The 22,582-nt window shown below is 42.4% G+C and overlaps 1 protein-coding gene across 4 annotated transcripts in view; it reads left to right on the plus strand.

The window, feature by feature from the left end:
* The window catches only part of GLB1L3 (galactosidase beta 1 like 3), a 50,683-nt gene that overhangs the window by 17,639 nt on the left and 10,462 nt on the right, over positions 1–22,582 (plus strand). For 3 of the 4 annotated variants that reach the window (XR_005196929.1, XM_037731556.1, XM_037731555.1), the window contains exons 6-10: positions 2,091–2,183; positions 5,645–5,726; positions 6,672–6,736; positions 19,034–19,118; positions 21,401–21,538. Coding sequence is in view for 3 of the 4 variants with exons in the window: in XM_037731556.1 (XP_037587484.1) it covers positions 2,091–2,183; positions 5,645–5,726; positions 6,672–6,736; positions 19,034–19,118; positions 21,401–21,538 (463 nt within the window). In the remaining variant the exon portion in view is untranslated. The remainder of the gene's footprint in view (positions 1–2,090; positions 2,184–5,644; positions 5,727–6,671; positions 6,737–19,033; positions 19,119–21,400; positions 21,539–22,582) is intronic. The other variant, XM_017509062.2, reaches the window with a different exon arrangement.

Here is a 22,582-nt window from a genome sequence, read left to right on the forward strand (position 1 = left end):
GAGTCTCACTCTGTGGCCCAGGCTGGAGCGCAGTGGTGCGATCTCGGCTCACTGCAACCTCCGCCTCCTGGGTTCAAGCGATTTTCCTGCTTCAGCCTCCTGAATAGCTGGGATTACAGGCACCCACCACCATGCCCAGCTAATTTTTGTATTTTTAGTAGAGATGGGGTTTCATCATTTTGCCCAGACTGATCTCAAACTCAGGTGATCTGCCGGCCTCAGCCTCCCAAAGTGCTGGGTTTACAGGCGTGAGCCACTGTGCCCAGCCTGTGAGTTGTTCTTAGTAGGATAATTATAAAGAGAAGAATCGAGGGATAAGAAAGGAAGAATGTGAGGGAGAGCTTAGCAGTAATATTGCTGCAGTACAGCTTTGAGAGGCAGGCACTGCTGAGAGGAAGAAAACCTTGTCTTTAGGATTAAACTCTGGTTTACGCTGTAAAGAAGGCGACGCACGGCACCTGTGCTCTGGTAGGTGGAGTTGAGGTACATCGTTTGTGTGAAGGGCTGAGGCTGTATGTGTCTGGCTGAATTTCTGCAATCTAGGTGGGGCTCAGTGGTAGGCATATGCCTTAAAACAAGAAAGACTGAATATTTGGATGGAAGTTTCAGCACAAGTACAAATGCCATTCACATGCATATGTATGTAACAAGGAAAGCAAATTTACAGGCATCCCATTGAATTGTGGGGGTGGGAGATCCTAGGAAATGTAATGCCTTATGCCTTGTAATAACTTAATTATTGATAAATCATTAGTCTTTTAAGGTCCCTTACTGAATTGGTTATCTTTATTAATTATCATGTAAAAATAATTTTTGGAGTGCATTTTGGTTTAGTTGGGACTTGTATTCTTCTTATCCTGTTTATTTCATAAGGCCGACTGGGAATTCCCTTGCAATGGGGTTTTTAGACGTCTTACCCTTCAGGCTGGTTCAATAATGAAAACAATTGTTCTCAACTCACTAGCTGAGAATATTCATGTCCATTCAGCGAGTAATTGCTGAGCACCAGGCCCTGTGTGACCACTGTTGAGTGTCCCAGGCACAGTGGAGAGGCCATGCATCCACTTGTGGGGACAGGCATCGTGCTGCCTATGGAGGCAAACCGCATCGCAGTAGGAGCCACGGGAAGCCAGCACGCCTGGGCGGAGGGCGAGGGGGGGAGGAGGCAGAGGGGAGCCTGCGAAGGAAGACCTGACAGTCATGCCATTCCCCTTCCTTTGTGTTCTCGAAGCCAGCATTCCTTTGTCCAAGAGGGAAGAATGTACTCTAAGCAGGACATTTACGCTGTAGGCAGTGGGGACCACGGGCCTGCTGTACGTCAGGACAAAAAAGTCAGAGCTTGGCGTGCCAGCACTGAGGCTGCCTTCCCTGTGGCTGGCTTCAGGGAGAAGGACCCTGAACGAGGATACTCTGAAAAGGGTTTTGAGTTTAGCACAACTCATTGTTGATGGTCTGGATGCCTTGATGGGCTGGAAGTTTTCTCAAGGGGGTTTGAGCCAAAGATGTGGGTGTAGACGACTAGTAAGTCTTCCAGGAAGTGTGGGGTTCTTAGCAAGGAGAGTGGGAAGAGGGGAACGTTCCTGGGCCCCTGCCTCCATCTCTTTCTGATGCGGAGGGTCCTGGGTAAGTTTCCATGACCATGGAGGTCAGCCTTTTGTGAAGGAAGGTCAAAGGCACTGAGGAGAGAGTGGCTGTGCCCAGAGCCACGTTCCTGAGCGGGCCGTGGAAGGCCGTGGGACCCGTACACAAGTGGTGGCATGACCCTAAGGCCGGAGGGAGGAGGGAATGTGGATGGGTGTGGAAGCAGGTGTATTTGTAGGCCTGAGGACTCAAATTTAAGTAGCGAGTGTGAGAGACAGAGGGAAAACTGTGGCAGTCATGTATCGACAACGCTCTGGGAAAGGCAGCTCCCGCAGCAGCGAGCGACCCGGCAGACTCTAACTCCAGTGCTGGGGCAGAGCGTGCAGACTGCAGGGCTGTGGACCAGAGCCTGCCTCACCAGCTGTGCAGCCTTTAGCAGCAAGCCCACAGACTTCAGGCTTTTGCCCAGGATAGCCTCACTCTTTAACCCTCCTCTGCTCATGTCTCAGTACCGCCAGGGAGGCCCTGTCATTGCGGTGCAAGTGGAGAATGAATACGGCTCATTCAATAAGGATAAAAAGTACATGCCCTATCTCCACAAGGTAAGAGGCCCTGGGTTTGGCCCCATGTTTACATGCCTCCTTCCTCCATCTGTCTCTTTTCTGGCGTCCTTTTCTGGTTCCTGGCTGCCCAGGTGAACGGGCTGGGCACTGTGCCTTCTGAGAATGTGCAGTTGGCCTGTGAACACGAAGGGCTGAGGGGTGCCGGCCCCCTGCGTGGCTGAAATTTGTGTATAACTTTCAACTCCCTCAAAATTTAGTGACTAATATTTGACTGGAAGCCTTACCGATTATAAACAGTTTGATTAATGCAGGTTTTGTATATCTATTGTATACTATATTCTTACAATAAAGTAAGCTTCAGAAAAGAAAATGTTACTAAGAAAATCATAAGGAACAGAAAATATATTGACTTTTCATTAAGCAGAAACGGATCATCATAAAGGTCTTCATCCTTATCATCTTCATGTTGAGCAAGGCTGAGGAGGAGGAGGAGGAGTTGGTTTTGCCGACTCAGGGGTGGCAGAAGAGGTGGAGGAGGTGGAAGGGGAGGCAGGGAAGGGAGTTACATTGGTTGTAACTTGTATTAAAAAAACCCAAGTGTAAGTGGATCTGCATAGTTTAAACCTGTGTTGTTCAAGGTTCAACTGTAGACCAAGTTCATTTTCTCTGTGAATTTACAACAGTCAGGACAATCAAGATGTACCTAAATAACATTTTTTTTCTTTTTTTCTGAGATGCAATGTTGCTCTGTCACCCAGGCTGGAGTGCAGTGGCACAATCTCAGCTCACTGCAACCTCCACCTTCCTGGTTCAAGCAATTCTCTGCCTCAGCCTCCTGAGTAGCTGGGATTACAGGCACCTGCCACCATGCCTGGCTAATTTTTGTATTTTTATTAGAGATGGGGTTTCATTATCTTGGCAAGGCTGGTCTTGAACTGCTGATCTCGTGATCCACCCACCTCGGCCTCCAAAGTGCTGGGATTACAGGTGTGAGCCACCACGCCCGGCCGAGATGTACCTAAATAATTTTTTTAGAAGATAGAACACGACGTTAAAGGGCGATTCCTTTCTGTTTTCTATCTCTGTGACTGATGATTCTTATTAAAGCTGGGGTTGGTGAATCTTCCTCCACTGTAAACAATGCTTCGAGAACTTAGTGATGTGGCTGTCAGCTTGACGCTTTCTGACCTGTAGGATAAAGGTCATCTCTTCTGTCCCCCTTGCTCCTTCATGGAGAGACATCTCAGGCCTGGGCATAACTGCTGTCCTGCCTGCTGTCCTTTCTGGTGGCTCAGCCCCTGCTGGCCCCTGACTTCTCACATTCAGGAAGCTGATGAGATTCGGTCTCAGCTGAACTCCTTAGGCTGCCATGCAGGGTGCAGGGCTGCACGGCTGGCCTGAGCCATCCTGACTCCACCCTTGACTCTGCAGCAGTGCCCACGCGGAGACCTCTGGCTGGAGGCTGGGAGGGGAGGGGCAGGGCTCCCCAGCTGGGCAAAGTGGGGAGGAGGGTGGGGCTGGACTTCATCCACATGCCGGCTCCTGCCCTACAGCTGTGGCTTCTGGAGTTGGACAAGGCCAGAGAGTAATTTCCTTCCCTAACTTTTCCCAGGGGCTGTGTGGCTGCCCTCAATCAATCTTTTTCAGCTAGCTGTATTTGTTTTTGATTTTAAAATGTACTGGCTGGGCCCAGTGGCTCACACTTGTAATCCTAGTAGTTTGGGAGACTGAGGCGGGTGGATCACCTGAGGTCAGGAGAATCGAGACCAGCCTGGCCATTGTGGCAAAACCCCATCTCTACTAAAAATACAAAAATTAGCTGGGTGTAGTGGCACGCACCTGTAATCTCAGCTACTTGGGAGGCTGAGGCAGGAGAATCACTTGAGCCTGGGAGATGGAGGTTGCAGTGAGCAGAGATTGCACCACTGGACCCCAGCCTGGGCGATGGAGCGAGACTCATCTCAAAACAAAAAAAAAAAAAAAAAGAAATTACCATTCAACTCCCCTCCCAGGCCAGATCTGGCTCGATGAACACAGGAGACGTACAGTGTGGCCTTGGCTGCCTCATTACCATGTTTTTTCAGATTAGATCTTCCCATCCCTGCAGCCATGGCAGGCTTCCTTGTCCCCCTCGACAGTGTTCAGGCATCACTGGAGCTTGGCAAAGTCCCTGCTGGCTCTCAGGACCCCACAGCCGCAGCCTCCCGCCTTCCAGCACAGAGTTGCTTCCTAATCTTCTTCCTCTTCTTTCAGTGACTTAGATCCTCTCCCAAGGCGTTTCCTGGTAAACTTAGACCTTTTTTTCCCTGGAGGCTTTGATCACAGGGTGTCAGAGCCCACACTCGGCTGATTTTAGGGTCATTCCCCACAAAAACCACCAGGCTGAGATGGAGACAGTGAGTTCCCCCAATTTACTAAGCTGCAGAAGGTCAGACTCTGAAGTCAAACCCTTGTCTAGTTCACATCCCGCTCAACTGAACCGTGCGGTGTTTAGTTCCCAATATTCTCATATAGTCGTCCCTCGGCATCCATGGAGGATTGATTCCAGGGCCCCCATGGATACCAAAATTGGTGGGTGCTCAAATCCTTGACATAAAATGATGTGACATTTCCATGCAACCTATGCACATCCTCCCATATACTTTTTTGTTCTGAGACACAGTTTTACTCTGTCACCCAGGCTGGCATGATCTCAGCTCACTGCAACCTCCACCTCCAGTTTCAAGCGATTCTTGTGACTCAGCCTCCCAAGTAGTTGGAATTACAGGTACACATCACCACACCCAGATAATTAGAGAGGATTTCACCATGTTGGCCAGGCTGGTCTCAAACTTCTGACCTCACGTGATCTGCCTGCCTTGACCTCCCAAAGTGCTGGGATGAACAGGCAGGAGCCACCGCGCCTGGCCTCTCCCATATACTTTTAAGTTATCTCTAGATTACTTCTAATACCCAATACAATGTAAATGCTACATAAATAGTTGCTATATAATACTCTTTAGGAAATAATGACAAGAAAAAAGGCTTTACATGTTCAGTACAGATGCAATTAAGAAATATCTTTTTGGCCAGGGGTGGTGGCTCACACCTGTAATCTCAGTGCTTTGGGAGTCCCAGGCAGGAGGCTTACTTCAGGCCGGGAGTTTGAGACCAGGCTGGGCAACAAGGTGAGACCTTGTTTCTACAAAAGAAAAAAATAGCAGGACGTGGTGGCGTGTGCTTGTAGTCCTAGCTACTCAGGAGGCTGGGGTGGTAAGATGGCTCGAATCCAGGAGTTTGAGGCTACAGTGAGCTATGACCGTGCCACTGCACTCCAGCCTGGGAAAACACAGTAAGACCCTGTCTCTAAAAAAATTTAAAATTAAAAAAGTAAAAAAAAAAAATTTTCTGTGATTGCATAATCCAGGGATGCAGGACCCATGAATATGGAGGCTGTATGTATTTCTTTTTTCCCATGGGAGTGAGGGAAGTGGGTTTATTTCGGTCAGTTTTCTCAACAGGCCCTGCTGAGAAGAGGGATTGTGGAGCTTCTCTTGACCTCCGACAGTGAGAAAAATGTGCTGAGCGGCCACACCAAAGGAGGTGCGCATTCAGAGTTAGTTCACAGGAGAACAAGGTTCTCAGCCAGCCGGTATACATCTCGAACGCACCCCAGAGGAAACCATGTGCATCTCGCCGCCTCCCTTTCCCACGTCTGCTGGCGTAGATCCTGGGGTTCGATGTTACAATAAATGAGGGCTCAGGGTCAAGGCTCAGGGCCAGCTCCCTCTCTTGGCCTTGCTCTTGCCATCTTTAAACACAGCCACACTGGAGCTCCTCTGTCCTCAGGACACTTGTCCACCTCCCATAGTTCTTCTGTGGCAAGGCACCTGCACTGGTGCTGGGCCTGGCTTGGGATCAGGGCCGTCTCTACCAATGTGGGAAACCACACAGGGAACCAGAAGATGGGTGTTGTGTCAGGAACCCCACCTAGGCCCAGTTCCATTCCTGGGATCCTACCGCCCAAGGCTCTGTGTGGACATGGACACTTAGGAGATCCTAGAGAATTAAGTGGCAGGATGATTTGGGACGGACTCCTCGGATGGCAATAGTGAGGGACACGCCCGGGCGTGACAGGCCAGTGGGGCAAGCTGCTGCTGGCAGCCGCTGTTCTGCCTCCTTAGCAGCGGCTCTTCCTCAGAAGCATGGCGCACTGGAGCACATGCTGTTTGGGGCTGGAAAGCCTGCATTCTGTTTCCAGGTCTAATCATGTCAGGGAGCCTTAGCCTGGCTCACTTCTCGGCACAGTGTGGTGAATTTTAACTGCCCCCTCAGTACAAATGAGTGTCCTCAAAAGTGTCAGGGATGTGGCGATGACCATGGCAGCCCTCTGGACATTGCAGGGTGGGACCCAGGCTATATCTCGCCATATTCACTGCTGAGCTTCCATTCCTCCTACTTGCGGGGTGGCGGGGTTGGGGGGTTTCCTTCCCTTCCCCAACAGCACTTGACTCACGGCTCAGCCAGGCCTCTCTCTCCTTTATGCAGTGCTGGCCACCATCAATTTGCAAAAACTTCACCGGAATACTTTCAGTCAGCTTCATAAAGTCCAGGTAAGGCATCTCAGACAGGCGGGGTTTTACAGCTCCTTCTGCCGCCTATGTAACCGGTGTTCTGTGAAAACAGGCTTGACAAGAAGACCGCAGGTTTTCACCCTGGGGCCTTGGCAGGCTCCAACCCATTTCGGGAGCCTTTTGGGGTGGAGAGGGAGGAGGGAACCTTGCTTGTGTCACCTCCGCTTGTGGATCACTTCATGGAGATGAGCGGGAAGGGTGGGGGTGACGGGAGTCAGAGGGAGATGATGTCCCCTTTCCCCTCTGAAGACAGAGTTCAGAGACAGGCTGTGAGCGTTTGACAGAGGCCTCCCGGGGAGTTCTGGTGGGCCAGCCGTTCCCACCACAGCTATATGCATTATGGGAAGGGACGGTAGCTGTGTGTGCACTGATTTAACAGACGTGGATTGAGAGGCTCCGAACTTCTTCTCAGTGGGTGACCGCCTGTGACAGTTACAAAGAAGGACAAGCCACAGCCCAGCCTCCAGGGAGTACCTCTGTCCTTTCTCTGCAGACTAGCTAGAGTGTGCGCCTCAAGACCAGGCCTGGTCATGGTCTCCTCTGCTTAATATGCTTTCCAGATTGTTCTTTGTGCCCAGGATGACATCCAGCCCCTACACCCTGGCCTGCTGGGGCACTGTAAGCCTTTGCCTCCACTCCCAGCCCTGCCACCCCACCCCTGAGGGCCTTCCTTCCATTCCCACACACTGTGGTGCCCTGGCCTAGCCAAAGACTCCACAGCTCCAGGGCTCTGTCTCCACCCTCCACCCACATTATAAATAAGACTCATGAATCTTGTTTCCTTTTCTCATCAATTTCTTTTCTTTCTTTCTTTCTTTCTTTTTTTTTTTTTTGAGACAGAGTCTTGCTCTTGTTGCCCAGGCTGGAGTGCAATGGTGCAATCTTGGTTCACTGCAACCTCCGCCTCCCAGGTTCTAGTGATTCTCCTGCCTTAGCCTCCCGAGTAGCTGGGATTACAGGTACCTACCACCACACCCGGCTAATTTTTGTGCTTTTTAGTAGAGATGGGGTTTCACCATGTTGGTCAGGTTGGTCTCAAACTCCTGACCTCAGATGATCCACCTGCCTAAGCTTCTCAAAGTGCTGAGATTACAAGTGTGAGCCACTGCGCCTGGCTTTTCATCAATTTCTATACGGTTTCCAACTTAGTGAAAGGAAGGGGCCCTGCCAGGGCTCTGTGGATATGTGACTATCTCTAGTTTTTCAATACCTTCGCTAAGTCTTCTTCCTTTTTTTGTTCTTTCTTGTCGGTTTAACAACTTAATTGAAATCTCATTTATACACCATTACATTCTCCCATTGCAAGCATGCAATTCAGCATACAGAGTTTCACAATCATCACCACAATCCAAAATGTTCATTGCATTTAATGCTCATTGGAGTTAATCCCTTCTGCAGTTCTGGACAGCCACCAATCTGCTTTCTAGTTCTATAAATTTACCTTTTCTAGGCATTTCAGGTAAGTGGACTCATGCAATATTTAGTCTTTTTCATCTGGTTTCTTTCACACAGTGTGGTGTTTTTTTGAGGTTCATCGATGCATGTTGTAGCATGACTCACTGCTTCATTTTCTTTGATAGCTGGTTGGACTGTGCTTGGCTGTCATGTATGTAGAGTCACAGTGAAATCCAAAGGCGGTCCTGGGTTAGTATGTTAATCCCGTGACTGTGCATGTTGAACCAGTCCTGCGTTCCCGAAATGAATCTCATCTGATTGTGAAATATTATCATTTTCGATTTTGCCAGATTTGGCTTATTCCTATTTTTGTTGAGAATTTTTGCTTCCATGTTCATGAGGGACATTGGTCTTTGGTTTTGTTTTCTTAAAAGGTATTTGTTTGGGTTTAGAATTAGGATAACGCTGGCCTAATAAAATGAACTTGGAAATATGCCTCCTTTCCTATTTTCTGGAACAGCTTGTGTAGAATTGTTACTTAATGCTTGGGAATTCACCACTGGAACTATCTGGACCTTTTTCCTTTAAAGCTTTCCTTTTTAGAAGAATTGTAACTTGCAGTTCTATTTCTCTAATTAATACAGGAAAATTAAAGTTATTTCTTCTTGAGTGAGTTTTAACAGTTTATGTCTTTCAAGGATCTAGTCTACTCGTTCTATTCTATTCAATCTACATTTTTGAGTTCATGGGCATAGAGTTGTTTGTGATAATCCCTTGTTAAACCCCTACTGTGTTTGTTGTCATTAGTGATGGCTGTTTTTTCAGTCCTAATATTGCTAACTTTGTGTATTTATTTTGGTTCGTGTGGCTAGAAGTTTATCATTTTTATTGATCTTTGTAGAGAATTAGCCTTCAGCTTAGTTTTGTTTCTCTGTTACTTTTGTGTCTTCAACTCCCTTGGTTTCTGCTCTGATCTTTAGCGTTTTCTCCCTTCTGCTGCCTTCGGATTGCATTTGTTCTTTCTCTTGCTTCTTTCTGTTGGAAATTAAGCTTACTGAGTTGGGACTTCTCTTCATCCAAGCATTTATGCTATACATTTCTCTGTATGCACTAGTTTTGCTGTATCCCACCAATTTTGATGGACTGTGTTTTCATTGAGTTCAAAACATCAAAATATTTTTAAAAATTTCCCCTGAGACTTTATTCTATGCATCAAATAACTCTCAGTTGAGAGTGTGCTGTTTCATTTTTGAACCTTGGAGGATTTTCCAGCTATCATTCTATAACTGATTTCTAGTTTAATACTGTTAAGGCCCTAGAACATACTTGTATAATTTCTGTTCTTTTACATTTGTTAAGGTTTGTTTCATGGATCATAATATGGTTATTCTTGGTGAATGTTCCATGTACATTTGAGAATAATGTGTAGTTTACATTTGTTTATAAATTCCCATCAGGTCAAGCTAATGGATGATATTGGCCAAGTAATCACCATCTTTACTGATTTTCTGCTCACTCATTCCACCAATTATTATGAGCAGAATGTTGACATCTCTAAATATAATCATAGATTGTTTATTTTTCCTTTAGGCCTACTAGTTTTTGTCTCTGTTTTGAGATGCATTCACATTTAGGATTATGATATTTTGTTGGAAGATTGGCCACTGTATCCATTACATAATGTCCCTCTTCCTTGTTCTGAATTCTATTTTGATGTAAATATAGCAACTTTAGCTTTCTTTTAATTAGTATTTGCATGTCATATCTTTATTTATCCTTTTGCTTTTTACATACCTTAAAGTCTGCATTTAAAATGGATTTCTTGTAGACATGTATTTACACATTGCTTTAAAAAATTCAGTTTGGCAGTTTTTGTATTTTAAGATAAGTTGGGTAGATTATTCACATTGAAAGTAGTTATTGATGTGGTTTGAGTAAAATTTACTTTTTGGCAAATTCTTTTCTTTTTTGTACTTTGTCTCTTTCTTGTTCTTTTTACTCCTTTTGCTGAGTGAATGGATAATTTTTTGATTCCATTTTATCTGTGCTGTAGACTTACTACTTATGTCAGTTTAAAAACTTGTAGCTGTTGACCTGGAATTTAAAATACACATTTAAAAATTAACCTAAAACATACTAAAATGTATCTAATATTAGAATTGTACAATAGTATCTTCCTAATTGCCCACTTTACAGACGTCACTTCATTATTGTTTTTACTTCCCTGGTTTCTGATGAGAAGTCTGTATTAATCCTTATCTTTTATTTTCGTGATCTTTTTTCCCCTGGCTACCTTTAGAATTTTGTTTGTCTTTAATTTTCAGAAGTTTGAGTGTAATATGCCTAGATGTGGTTTGTTTCTTAAAATTTGTCCTGCTTGGAGCTGTGGTTTGGTGAAGTTTACCAAACATTAAGTAAGGGATAATAATAATTCTACATAATATGTTCTAGAAAATAGAAAAGGAGAGAATACTTCTAAACTCATTTTATGAGGTTAGCATTGTCCTAATTCCAAAATCAAATAAAAACAACTAAAGACAAGACAACCAAAGACCAATTTTCCTTATGAACATGGAAACAAAAATTCTCAACAAAAGATGAACAAATTGAATCCAGCAATATGTAAAATGATAATACATTACTGATATGCTTTGACTGTGTCCCCACCCAACTCTCTACTTGAATTGTGTCTCCAAGAATTCCCATGTGTTGTGGGAGAGACCCAAGGGGAGGTAATTGAATCATGAGGGCTGGTCTTTCCCCTGCTATTCTCGTCATAGTAAATAAGTTTCATGAGATCTTATTTTCCCTTGCTACTGCCATGTAATAAGTGCCTTTTACTTCCTGCCATGATTCTGAGGCCTCCCCAGCCATGTGGAACTGTAAGTCCAATTAAACCTCTTTCTTCCAAGTCTCATGTATGTCTTTATCAGCAGCATGAAAATGGACTAATATAATTACATTCAAGTGAGACTAATCCTAGGAATGCAAGACTAGGCCATTAATTTTGTAGAATTCTGAGCCATCACTTATTTAGATATTTTCTCTGTCTGTTCTCTCACCTTCTGCAATTCAAATTGCCTGTATGTTAGATCATTTTGTATGGTCTCACAACCCTTGGATGCTGTTTTCTTCCCCACTGTTGTTTTTTCTCTTTACTTTTCAGTTTGGTTAATTTCTATTGACCTATCTTTAAGTTCATTGATTCATTCTGCATACCTGTTGAGTTTAGTGATGAATCTATTGAAGCAATTCTTCATTTCTTTTGCTATGTTTTTGATTTCTAGTGTTTCCATTTGCTTCTTTCTAATAGTTTTCGTCTTTCAGCCAAAATTACCTATCTGATCTTGCATGCTGTCTACCTTATCCATGATAGCGTTAAACATATTAGTCATAGTTATTTTGAATTTCTTGTGTGATTGTTGTGATATCCGTGTCTTATCTGAGTCTGTTTCTGATATCGCTATTGCTTTATCTCTTCCAAGTGTGTTCTTTTTTTGCCTTTTTGTGTGTCTCGTAATTTTTTATTTTTATTTTTATTGAAAACTGCACATCATGTATAGGACATAGATATTGTCTTAGAGATCAGCATGCCTTTCCTTCTGCTAGACCATGTGGAATTTTGTATTCATCGCATCTGGAGTTGGGCTGGTTATGAGTTTGTTGTTGCTGTGTTATCCTCTGTGCATCATGGGCTTCAAATGTTCCTGGTGGTATCTTGTGTCTAGAGCAAGTGCTGGTTTGGCAGAGGTTGTTTTCTCTACACCTGCATTCCCCTCTGAGTGTCACCTGAGTGCCCCACAGAGAATCTGTTGCTTGCAGCTCTCTCAGCTATATGGCATGTGTTATATTTTCTCCAGCTTGGTTAGCCTGCAGGTGAGGGAGAAAGGCTTTCCCTGATGTTCTGATTATGCCTTATTGTCAGTAGATGCTGTCTCTGGGTCTGAGGGGTGTGACCCTTGCAGGTGCTCCTGCTCCTGCTCTTCTTCTAGCGGCAGATCTGATCCTAGCATATATGCCTTCTTTCCTAAGGGTAGTGCATCCCCCACCCGTTTTTTCAGATGCAATTAAGCTCTGAAGTGACAGCTTCTGTGCTGTTTCTCAACTGGTTAGGACTTTTGTTTCCTAGGGAAGATGGGCTGGGAGAAGGTCTGGCAGCGGTGGTGGCTCCCTCCCCTCAGCCAGCACCAGAAAGGAAGCTGTGTTACTTTGCTAGTTGCCATGACAAAGGACCATAGACCATGTGGCTTAAGCAGCAGACATTTATTTTCTCACATTCTGGAGGCTAGATGTCTGAAATCAAGGTGCTGGCAGGGTAAGTTTCTTCTGAGGTCTCCCTCCTTGGCTTGTTGGATGGCTGTCTTCTCCTCCCTGGGTCCTTACATGGTCTCTTCTCTGTGTGTGTCTGCGCCCTAATCTCCTCCTCTTATAAGGATACTTCTTATATTGGATTAGGGCCCATCCTACTGACCACATTTTAATCGAGGTGTCCACAGGCTTCCCCTTGGCTTGCAGATGGCCACCTCCTCAACGTGTCCTCACGTGGTCTTTCTGCCATGAACATGAGAGCCTGGTGTGTCAAAATTTCCTCTTCTTTTTAGAACACCAGTGAGATAAGATTAAGATTCACACTAACAGCCTCATTTTTACCTAACTACCTCTTTAAAGTTCCTGTCTCCAAGTACAGTCACATTCTGTGGTACAGCCTTCATGTGAATTTGGCTGGGGGCACAATTCAGCCCACGGCAAAGACTGGCCCAGGATTCTCCCCAATCTCCCATCAGAACAGCTGGTAGATTTAGGGAGTGAAAGTCAGCATGAGGGTGTAAGCAGTCTCGGCTCCCTTGACTTTACACTCTCATGCTGGCCCACACTGTCTTTAGCACTTATTTAATATGATCTATTTGTATTATATTAGATGATCTAGCCATAGGTAAGCAGGTGCTTGGGTCCAGCTTCTTCCTGCAGGCATCAGGTTTTCCATGGATTTTAGGTTGTTTGATTGCTCTGTGACCTAGGTTCTCTGATGGACCCAAGAAACCATGAACTTGCAGTTTTTCAAGCTTTGTCCTTGCTGTGGTGATAGGATTTACGTTTTTCCCACTGCTCTATCTCTGAGCTGTACTCAGAAGTTTATTTCCTTCTGAGTAAATGTAGTTGTTACAGTTTTTCTAGGAATATGTCCATTTCACCCAAACTGAAGTATAATGGCATATAATTATGTACACTATCTGCTTGGTTTTAATGGCCGTATCATTTGTGCTGGTCTTTCCTTTTCATTTCTAATCTTAGTTATCTATTTTTACTCTGTCTTATCAGTCTCATCAGAAGCATGTCAGTTCTTTTCAAAGAACTAATTTTTCTTTTTAAATTGTCTCTATTGCAAATTAATTTCAGTTACATTGCTTCTACTCTTAGGTTTATATTTCCTTTATTTATTTTACTATTTTTTGGTTTATTTTGCTCTTCTAATTTCTTGAGGTGGATAATTAGCCTTCACATTTTATCTGTATGTTTTATTATGAACATTTCAGGGTATAGATTTCTTATTACTTCATGAGTTTTATATTTGGTATATTTGATATATTGCAATTCAGACTAGTTCAAATATTCACTATGATTGTTTCTTTTGCCTATGTGTATTCAATTTTCAGACGTGTGGAGTTTCTATATTTTTTTCTTTATTTCATTGAAGTCTGAAAACATATTCTGTACCTTTTCAAACTTTTGTAAATTGTTTTCTTTTATTATTAATTCATGACTTTTTAATATGTCTAATGCCTTTTTATCACTTGTAATCATTATGTTGTTGAAGCCTAAACTAGCTTCTTGTTGGCCTGCTGGAAGCACCTGCCACTGTCTCCTCTTCCCTTTGACATGACCCCATCAGTCTTTCATAGTTCACTTGGTTTCCAGCCAAGTACAATGTTGCAGACTCACCTGATACATTTCCAAACCTCAATCCAGAAATAGTAATTCTCCTAAGAACCCTGTTGTTTCTGTAGAATACAAGCTGTGCTTACTATTAAATTGCTGTTATTTCTAAGAATTTTCAGTGTGTTGGGCCAGGATATTGGTATGTTTTAGAAGAGAAGAAAATTGTGGTTTCATTCATTTTTTTAAAAATACAAATTTAAAATTATAGAACTTATGTTAACTTTTCTGATTTATATTTTTATTTTTTCTCTGACTCTGGACATCAAAGTTGGTAACAATATTCACAGTTTTATTATTCACTTAATTTTATGATATATTTATAATAGGTTTGAAATAACAACACTGATAATATTACTGAAATTAAGAAAATCTAATGATCTTTAAGATTTCTGTGGTTTTTATCTTTAAGGTATATCACACAGAAAATGTGTAGTCAAAATTCTGTGTACTAAGGTTACATGGAATAATTTCTTTGTTTTATGTCATTGTTTTATCAACTTGATGTAGAGTTAGATTCATTTAAGTTTGTTTTCAATATTTAGGTGTTATTCTTTATTTTTTATATTTAATTTTGTTTTTATTTATGTTCTGTCAATGGTCAATTTTGGTAAATGCCCTGTGTGCTTGTGATTAATGTATTTTGTGATACTGGGTGCGGTATTCTGTTTAAGTTCTATGTCAATTTTATTTATTGTGTTATTCTATTTTTCTATTTCCAATTGATTTTTTTGGCTGGTAATATTGGTCACTGAAAGAGATGTGCTAATATTTCCTATCATAATTGCAGATTTGCATATTTCTACCAGTAGTCCTTAATATTTTACCTGTACTTTGCAAATTTATCAAAGTTTGCTTGATGTATTTTGAGGCTATGTAAATTAGGACTTGCTTTATCTTCATGGACATGAAATTTTATCACTAGGGAGTCATCTTGTTTGCGTGCAGTGTTGCTTTTTGTCTAAAGGTCCTTTTTGTCTGTCACTGATATTGCCATGCCAGATCTGTTTAATATTTGAATGGTGTATCATTTTCTATATCTTAATTTGGTTTTTAATCTTGCTGTAATTCTACATTTTTCTTTAGACATCTCTCCTATTAGAGATTAGAAATTAGTTGAATATTTTTATTTTAGTCTGATATGATGAAACATTTATTTGGAGCCCTCAGTCATTCCATTTCACATAATTCTTGCTAGACTGAATTTAAACCTGCTATCTGATTATGTGCCTACTTTTCAATGTTCCTTTTCTTTTTCTTTATAATCTTGGCTTATTTTCATGGATTTGACTATTTAAAAAAATCAATTTCTGTTTTTTCCTATATCAGTGTGGAGTTATAGGGTCTGTTTTTATCTTTTAAAAGTCGTCCTTGAAATTTTAGTGTAAGTACTGAATCCTGCACAGTCTAAAGTTCTGCTCTCTGTCTGGATTGTACAAGTGTCTCAGAGCACTGTGACTCTGGCCACTCCGTCTGATGCATCTTCTGTTATTTTCTTGTATTTGCTTTCCATCTTTTTAGAACTCTAAAAATATTATATATTTGTTTTAGACAATCAATATTCATTTGGTTTTAGCATAATATTTATCTTTTTGCTATTTATTATTTTTCATAATCTGGAGATTCTACTCAGGATCAATTTTCTTCTGCTGAAGTATAGCCTTTAGTGATGTCTGCTTATGGTAGACTCTGTTTTTAGCTTCAATCTCTTACTGGTTCTGAATTCTAATGTGGCAGTGGTTTTGTTTCAGCATGCAGTCTGCTAACTTCACTGCTGTTTTTGAGAGGTCTTCTGTTAGGCCTTTTTTTCTCCTTTGCTACTAAGAATTTTTTGTTTTGTTTTTGGTTTTCTGTAGTTTAACTATGTCACTTTGTGAATATCTTTTTATTTATTATTATTCTAGTTTGTTGGGCTTCTAGAATGTATGTATTCCCAGCTAATAGTTCCTCAAATATTGCTGCTACTCTGTTGTCTCACTCCTCTCTTCCTGGGATTTCAGCTAAATTCATTAGACCTTCTCAAATGTGCTGTATATCTTTTTAGTTTGTATACTTTTGTCTCCTTATGCTGCTATTTGGGTACTTTCTTTTGATTTATCTTCCTATACACTGATTCTCTTTTCAGCTGTATCCATGGTGATATTATAGTTTATTTAACTTTGTAAAAATCCTCAGTGAGAGGGTTGGTCCAAATAACATAGATCATGATTGTTGGAAATGTAGGTCTTTGATTATATCTTTAAATATGTTTTAAAATTTTTTATTTGGTTTATTTTCTTTAGGGACAGAAGTTATGTGCAATGCAAAGTTCTTTTGTCTTACTTTCACATCTCCTGCATCCATTTTTTTCTCATTCTTTCTACTCTGTATTCATTTTAACTGTGATCACTTTTCACTCCTCTTCTTTTCATGTTTATTTTCCTTTTACCTGCTTCCAGTTTGGACTTAATATTTTCTATTTTATCTGCCTTAAAAAAACCTTTGCCAGGTCATAATTTAGTTCCTTATATTTTCCTACCATGTCTTCCTTGAGGACTTTTAGTTTTCTCTTTTTATGCTCACAATTTATAGAGGCAATTGTTTCACTGAGATTTTTAACTTTATAACAATATTTTTGGATCACAATTTTGACCTACGCTATAGAAAGATTTTGGTGTTCCTCCTCTAATTTCTTACCCTGTTAACAAAAAAGAAAAATCTCTTTTTTTAAAATTAGAATTTTAAAAGTAGATTTCTATTCTATTCTATTAGAATTTTAAAAGTAATTTCTTTTTTATCAGTCATCTTTGATGGAGATGAGTTCTCATTGGCTCAAGGACTCAAGAGAAGTTTGCTGTGATTGACCGCACGTGACTGTGCTAACAATATATCTTAGTGGCATACTGCTGTAGGCAGGGATGAATTCTTACCTTTACCCATCTTCCTTTGTGCTTTCTCCATCCTCCCAAGGAGCTAGTACAGATTGCAGGACTGCTCTCAGATGCCTCACAAGCAGCAACTTCTTTCTCCTTATAGTCCTGATCCGTGATTCTTCAATAATTTTGTCATTCGAAGCTGCTTATGCATTGAATTATGTACAGTGTATTCCCTTCACCAGCTTGTGCACCCTATTCTGTAACTGATAACAAATGGTTGGCATTGTGCTATAGAGTAAGCTTCTTACTTGGGAGAAATTTGTGCTGTTAGCCTTTCCTAAAATCTTCAACAAAGAGAATTCTTTCTCTGTTTTTTTTGAACCCCTGATAGACCTTCAATCCTTCTGTACTTCTTCCTCCTAACTTATATTTTGAAGTTTCAGATGTCTCTTAGATTCATGGAAGACATTGTTTGTGTTTGCATTTCTCAGTCCTTATTTTGATTTTGAAGATTTCCAAGAGGAGAATATGAAGCCCACAGCACCATTTTAACACCAGAAGGCAGTCTTTCCTCTTGCATACAAATGGCAAATTAAGGATCTGTATTTATTTAATAAAGTTTCACAAAGAGAAAATAATTAAACTGCAAATAAAGAAGAAAATGGAAATCAGGGAACATGGAGTTAATTCAGGCAACAGAATAGAGTAGTAAAAAGGCTTATTAATATGCATAAAGCTATGAATAAGATTATACATGAACAGGAGCGGGCTGTTACGTAAAGGGGACAATTAGTGAACAAAAAACAAGTCTTTGAAATTAAAAATTAAATATAGAAGTTGAAAGGTAGGGATGATAAAATTTCCTAATATTACTATTAGTACAAGCCAACAAAACATAAAAGAGACAAGATGAATGTCTTACAGGATCGCTGTAGAAGACTCAGCATCTTATTAATACTGGGTTGCAAAAAGAGTGGACAAAGAGCAGGGAGGAAAGGAAATTGCAAATAGCATAAGAATTTTCTTTAACTGAAGGACCTGTATGTCTAGATGAAAAGTGTACCTCAAATGGTAAACATAGTAAGTGATGAGAAAGGCCTGCATTGTGAAATTCACATCCTACAGAGAAAACCCACAGGTTTACATGCCAAGCAAAAATAATTAGAATGGCATAGGACTGTAAAGTATTGGATAATGGGAAGCAATGGCATATGCCTTTAAAATTTGAGGCTAAATGAATTTTAACTTAGAATTGTACACCCAGTCTAAATATTAATTGTGTTGATAGCCAGATATTTAAGGGCTCAGAATGTTTGTTTTCCACTCATCTTCACTATGGAGGTGTTTGAAGGATGCAGGAAATGAGAGATGAAGTCAAGGTAGAAGGAGACATGGGATCTGGAAAACATCATGATCCAAATCCAGGGAGCTGCTAACAGAAGTCTGAGGTTGACAGCTCTTTGGGCTTAGAGTGAGACCATCTTATTGCAGCAGTATGCCGGAGGACTCCAGGAGTGCAGCTGAGAATGTATGCTGAGTGGCTGACATATCACCCAAGAGAAGCTCAGCCACAGTCTCTCATTTTAAAATCCATGGCACAGCAACAGCTAGGCCTGCGTGGAGGAGGTGTCACCTTTTGGAAACAGAACTTACATGATTCAGCAGCCCTGAAAATGCTAGGTTAGAAGTGGAATGCAGGTGTCAGGCTGAAAGCCTGTGAAATCTGATTTTCTACCTAAGGAATTGCAGTCAGGTCCTTGTGTATCCAAAAACCCATTCTTTCGATGCCAGCCATGGGTGAGACAAGGTTGAAATTACTGATCGTGCTTTCCAGGTATAGCGGGGAGGCACGTGAAGCTAGATGGAGTCTGGAGACCATGGACATTTAGGAGTGGAGGAACCAGAGCCGCGAATGATAGCCAAAGGGTAATGGGCAGGGGGTGGGGAAGAAATACTGGATCAAAAAGGGAAAGCTCTGAATGGGGAAAAGGCGTGAGTTCTGTAAGTTCTCATCTATTGTATTCAGGTTTTCTGATTTTTCTTTTCTGTCTTTTTTTGGTCAGACTTAGTATTTGCTTTTGTTTGTTTCTAGAGAGATAAACCCCTTCTAATTATGGAATACTGGGTCGGCTGGTTCGACAGATGGGGAGATAAGCACCATGTTACAGATGCAAAGGGTGAGTGTTTTGCAGCGTTTGACTCCAGGAAGAGATGGCCCGGGGTCCCATGAGAACTCATTCATATAGTTCTCTGCTAGTTGATTCACCTGATCAGTCGTAGATATTCGTGTAACCTTTTATATACAAGCACTCAGCCAGACGCTGAGGATGCCCTGGTGGATAGAAATTACGTGGTTCCCACCCCCCAGAGGGTATAAGTTAGTGAGGTCCACAGGTCATTACAAAGCAAAGCCATCAGTACAGCCAGTGCTCGACTTATGACCATGGTCGGGACCGTGGGCCGATCATAACACGATTTGGTCGTAAGTTGAGTAGGCTATATGTACAGTTGAAATGGTGCACGCGGAGATGGTAGTGCTGCCGGAAGCTGGTCCGCACTGTCGTACGCCCAGCTGGGCAACATTTGCGCTGCCAGACTCGGGGCAGTCGTGGCTAGCGATTGTGGTCGTAAAGTCTAATGGTCGTAAGTTGCATAGGTGGTAAGTCGATCAATACTTGTATATAGTTCCGTGTTTGGCGGGTACTTTGAAGCAAACAAACAGGGTGCAGTGATAGAAGAGAGACCTGCCCAGGTAAGGTTAGGTGGTCACAGAAGGTTCTCTGACAGCGCAGCATCTCTGAGGAAGGTGGAGCATTAATCATCCCTAGCAGTGCGTCGGTCCTGTCTGTGGCTCTGTCAACTAAACACTAACAATGATCAGGGGACAACTTGCAGCGATGGCCAAGAGCATGGATCCTGCAGCCAAAGAGATGAGGTTTGAATCCCAGCTCTGCAGTGCTAGCCATGGGACCTCAGGCAGGTTTCCTTTGTTTTAAGTCTCAGTGACCTCATCCAAACTTGAGGATTATCATAAAACTGACCTCATGGGGCTGGTGCAAGGATTAAGAGCTGCCACTTAGAGCAATGCCTGGCAGTCATTTACTTAACAGCTGTATGTGTCTACAGAAGATGTTTGGAAAGTGCTACAGGTATCGATCGACTTACCACCTATGCAACTTACGACCATTCGACTTTACGACCACAATCGCTAGCCACGACTGCTCCGCGTCTGGCAGCGCAAACGTTGCCCAGCGGGGCATACGACAGTGCGGACCAGCTTCCGGCAGCACTACCATCTTCGCGTGCATATAGCCTACTCAACTTATAACCAAATCGTGTTACAACTGGTCTGTCGGAACAATCGTGGCCATAAGTCGAGCACTAGCTGTATTATGAAAACAAGCCCACTTGTATCCGAAGTATAGAAAAACATTGAAAAATACGTAGGGACTGGGAAAAGCCTGTTTTGGGTTAAAAACAGAAAAAAAGTCCAAGTGCCACTATCACCCCTGATAACAGCAGCAATAGTGCTAGCAACGATAACAGTTTTCTGGTCTCTTGTGTGGCTGGCACTGTGCCATGTTTCCACAAATACTACCTCATCAATGAATGTTCTCAGCAGTGTCACGATATCGTCGGAATGAATATGCTCATTTAATAGATCAGGAAGCAGTAGCACTGAGAAAGAAAATAGATTTTCCAAGGTCGTACAAACAGTAAAGAGCACAGCCAGAATTGACTCCCACTCTAAATGACTTTTAATCTTCTTCCCACTGTGGCCAGTGGAGAGATGATTGTACCTATTAAAACGTGGTACAAAATAGACGTTTCTGTGGCCAAAGATGAAGAGCAGCCACTGTGGACCACTGTAGTGTTTCCAAGCCAGTGTTCCCAGAAACAAGATACTGGAAGGTAGTAACGAGGCTATACTAATTATATGGATAATTTCAAAAAATTCAAATTAGATAGTTAAGTGACATGAGAGTTCTTAGGCTCTTAATTAATAGGTATAGTTTAGAGTCAAATTATGTCAATACTTTGGAAAAAAAGTTCACAGATCTCTTGGGATTGACAGGATTCGGTGTCCTACAGTAGTTCTGGCCAATTCCACCCATTTCTTTGTTGCAATCTTTGTAGAGGTTGAATGATAAAACATTTGCAGTAGGTCTAACGTTGTCAGTAGGTTATTGGAAACTTTAAACAAAATGATGCACAGCACATCCTCACATAATATTGTTTCCTTCAACATTGTGTCATGATAAAATTGAGAAAAAATTCGGTTTTGTTAGATAGCATTTCACTTAAAGTCTCCATTTCCAAGAACGTATAGACAGTTGTGAAGCAAGAAATTATTGTAACTGATTGTGGGGTGGGTTGGAAATGATAAGAGTTTGCTAGAGACTTTTGTCTCCTCTTAATTTTTAACATTCTCTTGTGTTCTCATCTCCCCCGTCTGCAGAGATTGAACATACTGTATCTGAATTCATCAAATATGAGATCTCCTTCAATGTGTATATGTTCCATGGTGGAACCAACTTCGGTTTCCTGAATGGGGCCACAAACTACGGGAAGCACGCTGGCGTGGTTACCAGCTATGGCAAGTGTCTGCTGGTGCAGTAGCCCCTCCAGCATGGGTGGTGCTGGGGCTTTACAGAAGAGGCTCTGGAAGCCTGTTCTGGCATCACTGGGTCCTTGACCTATAATCTATGCTGAGTACTGAGGATTTTTCTATTTTCCTTTCTTCTGTATGTTCATAATGACCCAACAAGCTGTCATGGCGGTAGAGAGGGCTTTCGGCAACTTAGAGCTCGGCTTCATGCATCTCACACACTGCCCTGTTGGCTTGAACCTCTGAAGATAGGCGTGGTAAAAACGGCGACTGCTGTAAAGACACAGGTCGGCACAGCCGGGCAATACAGACTGAGCAAAGAAAAGAGTATCCACTGCAGGGGTGTCCAGCTTTTTGGCTTCCCTGGGCCACATTGGAAGAAGAGTAAGAACTGTCTTGGGCCATACATAAAATACATTAACACTAATGATAGCTGATGAGCTAAAAAAAAAAATTGCAAAATGGTTTAAGAAAGTTTATGAATCTGTGTTGGGCTGCATTCAAAGCCGTCCTGGGCTGCCTGTGGCCCGGTTGAATAAGTTTGCATTAGAAAGTGAAATGGGGGCAAGCCCAGTGTCACAGAGGCCTTAGGACGAGTTGTGGGGAATGTCCCTAGATTGGCATTACACACTCACGTGGGACGGAACGTGTCTAAATTGGTGTTACACACCCATGTGGGCTGGAGCATGTCTAGATTGGTGTTACACACCCATGTGGGATGGAATGTGTCTACGTTAACTTTACACACCCACATGGGACGGAACGCGTCTAGGTTGGCGTTACACTCCCATGTGGGATGGAGGGTGTCTAGGTTGGCGTTACACTCACATGTGGGACAGAATGTGTCTAGGTTGGCGTTACACTCCCATGTGGGATGGAACGTGTCTAGGTTGGCGTTACACTCCCATGTGGGACGGAACGTGTCTAGGTTGGCGTTACACTCCCATGTGGGACGGAACATGTCTAGGTTGGCGTTACACTCCCACGTGGGACGGAGGGTGTCTAGGTTGGCGTTACACTCCCACGTGGGAC

Source organism: Cebus imitator, unplaced genomic scaffold (genome assembly GCF_001604975.1).
Source record: "Cebus imitator isolate Cc_AM_T3 unplaced genomic scaffold, Cebus_imitator-1.0 Scaffold405, whole genome shotgun sequence".
In the NCBI taxonomy this organism is placed as follows: Eukaryota; Metazoa; Chordata; class Mammalia; order Primates; family Cebidae; genus Cebus; species Cebus imitator.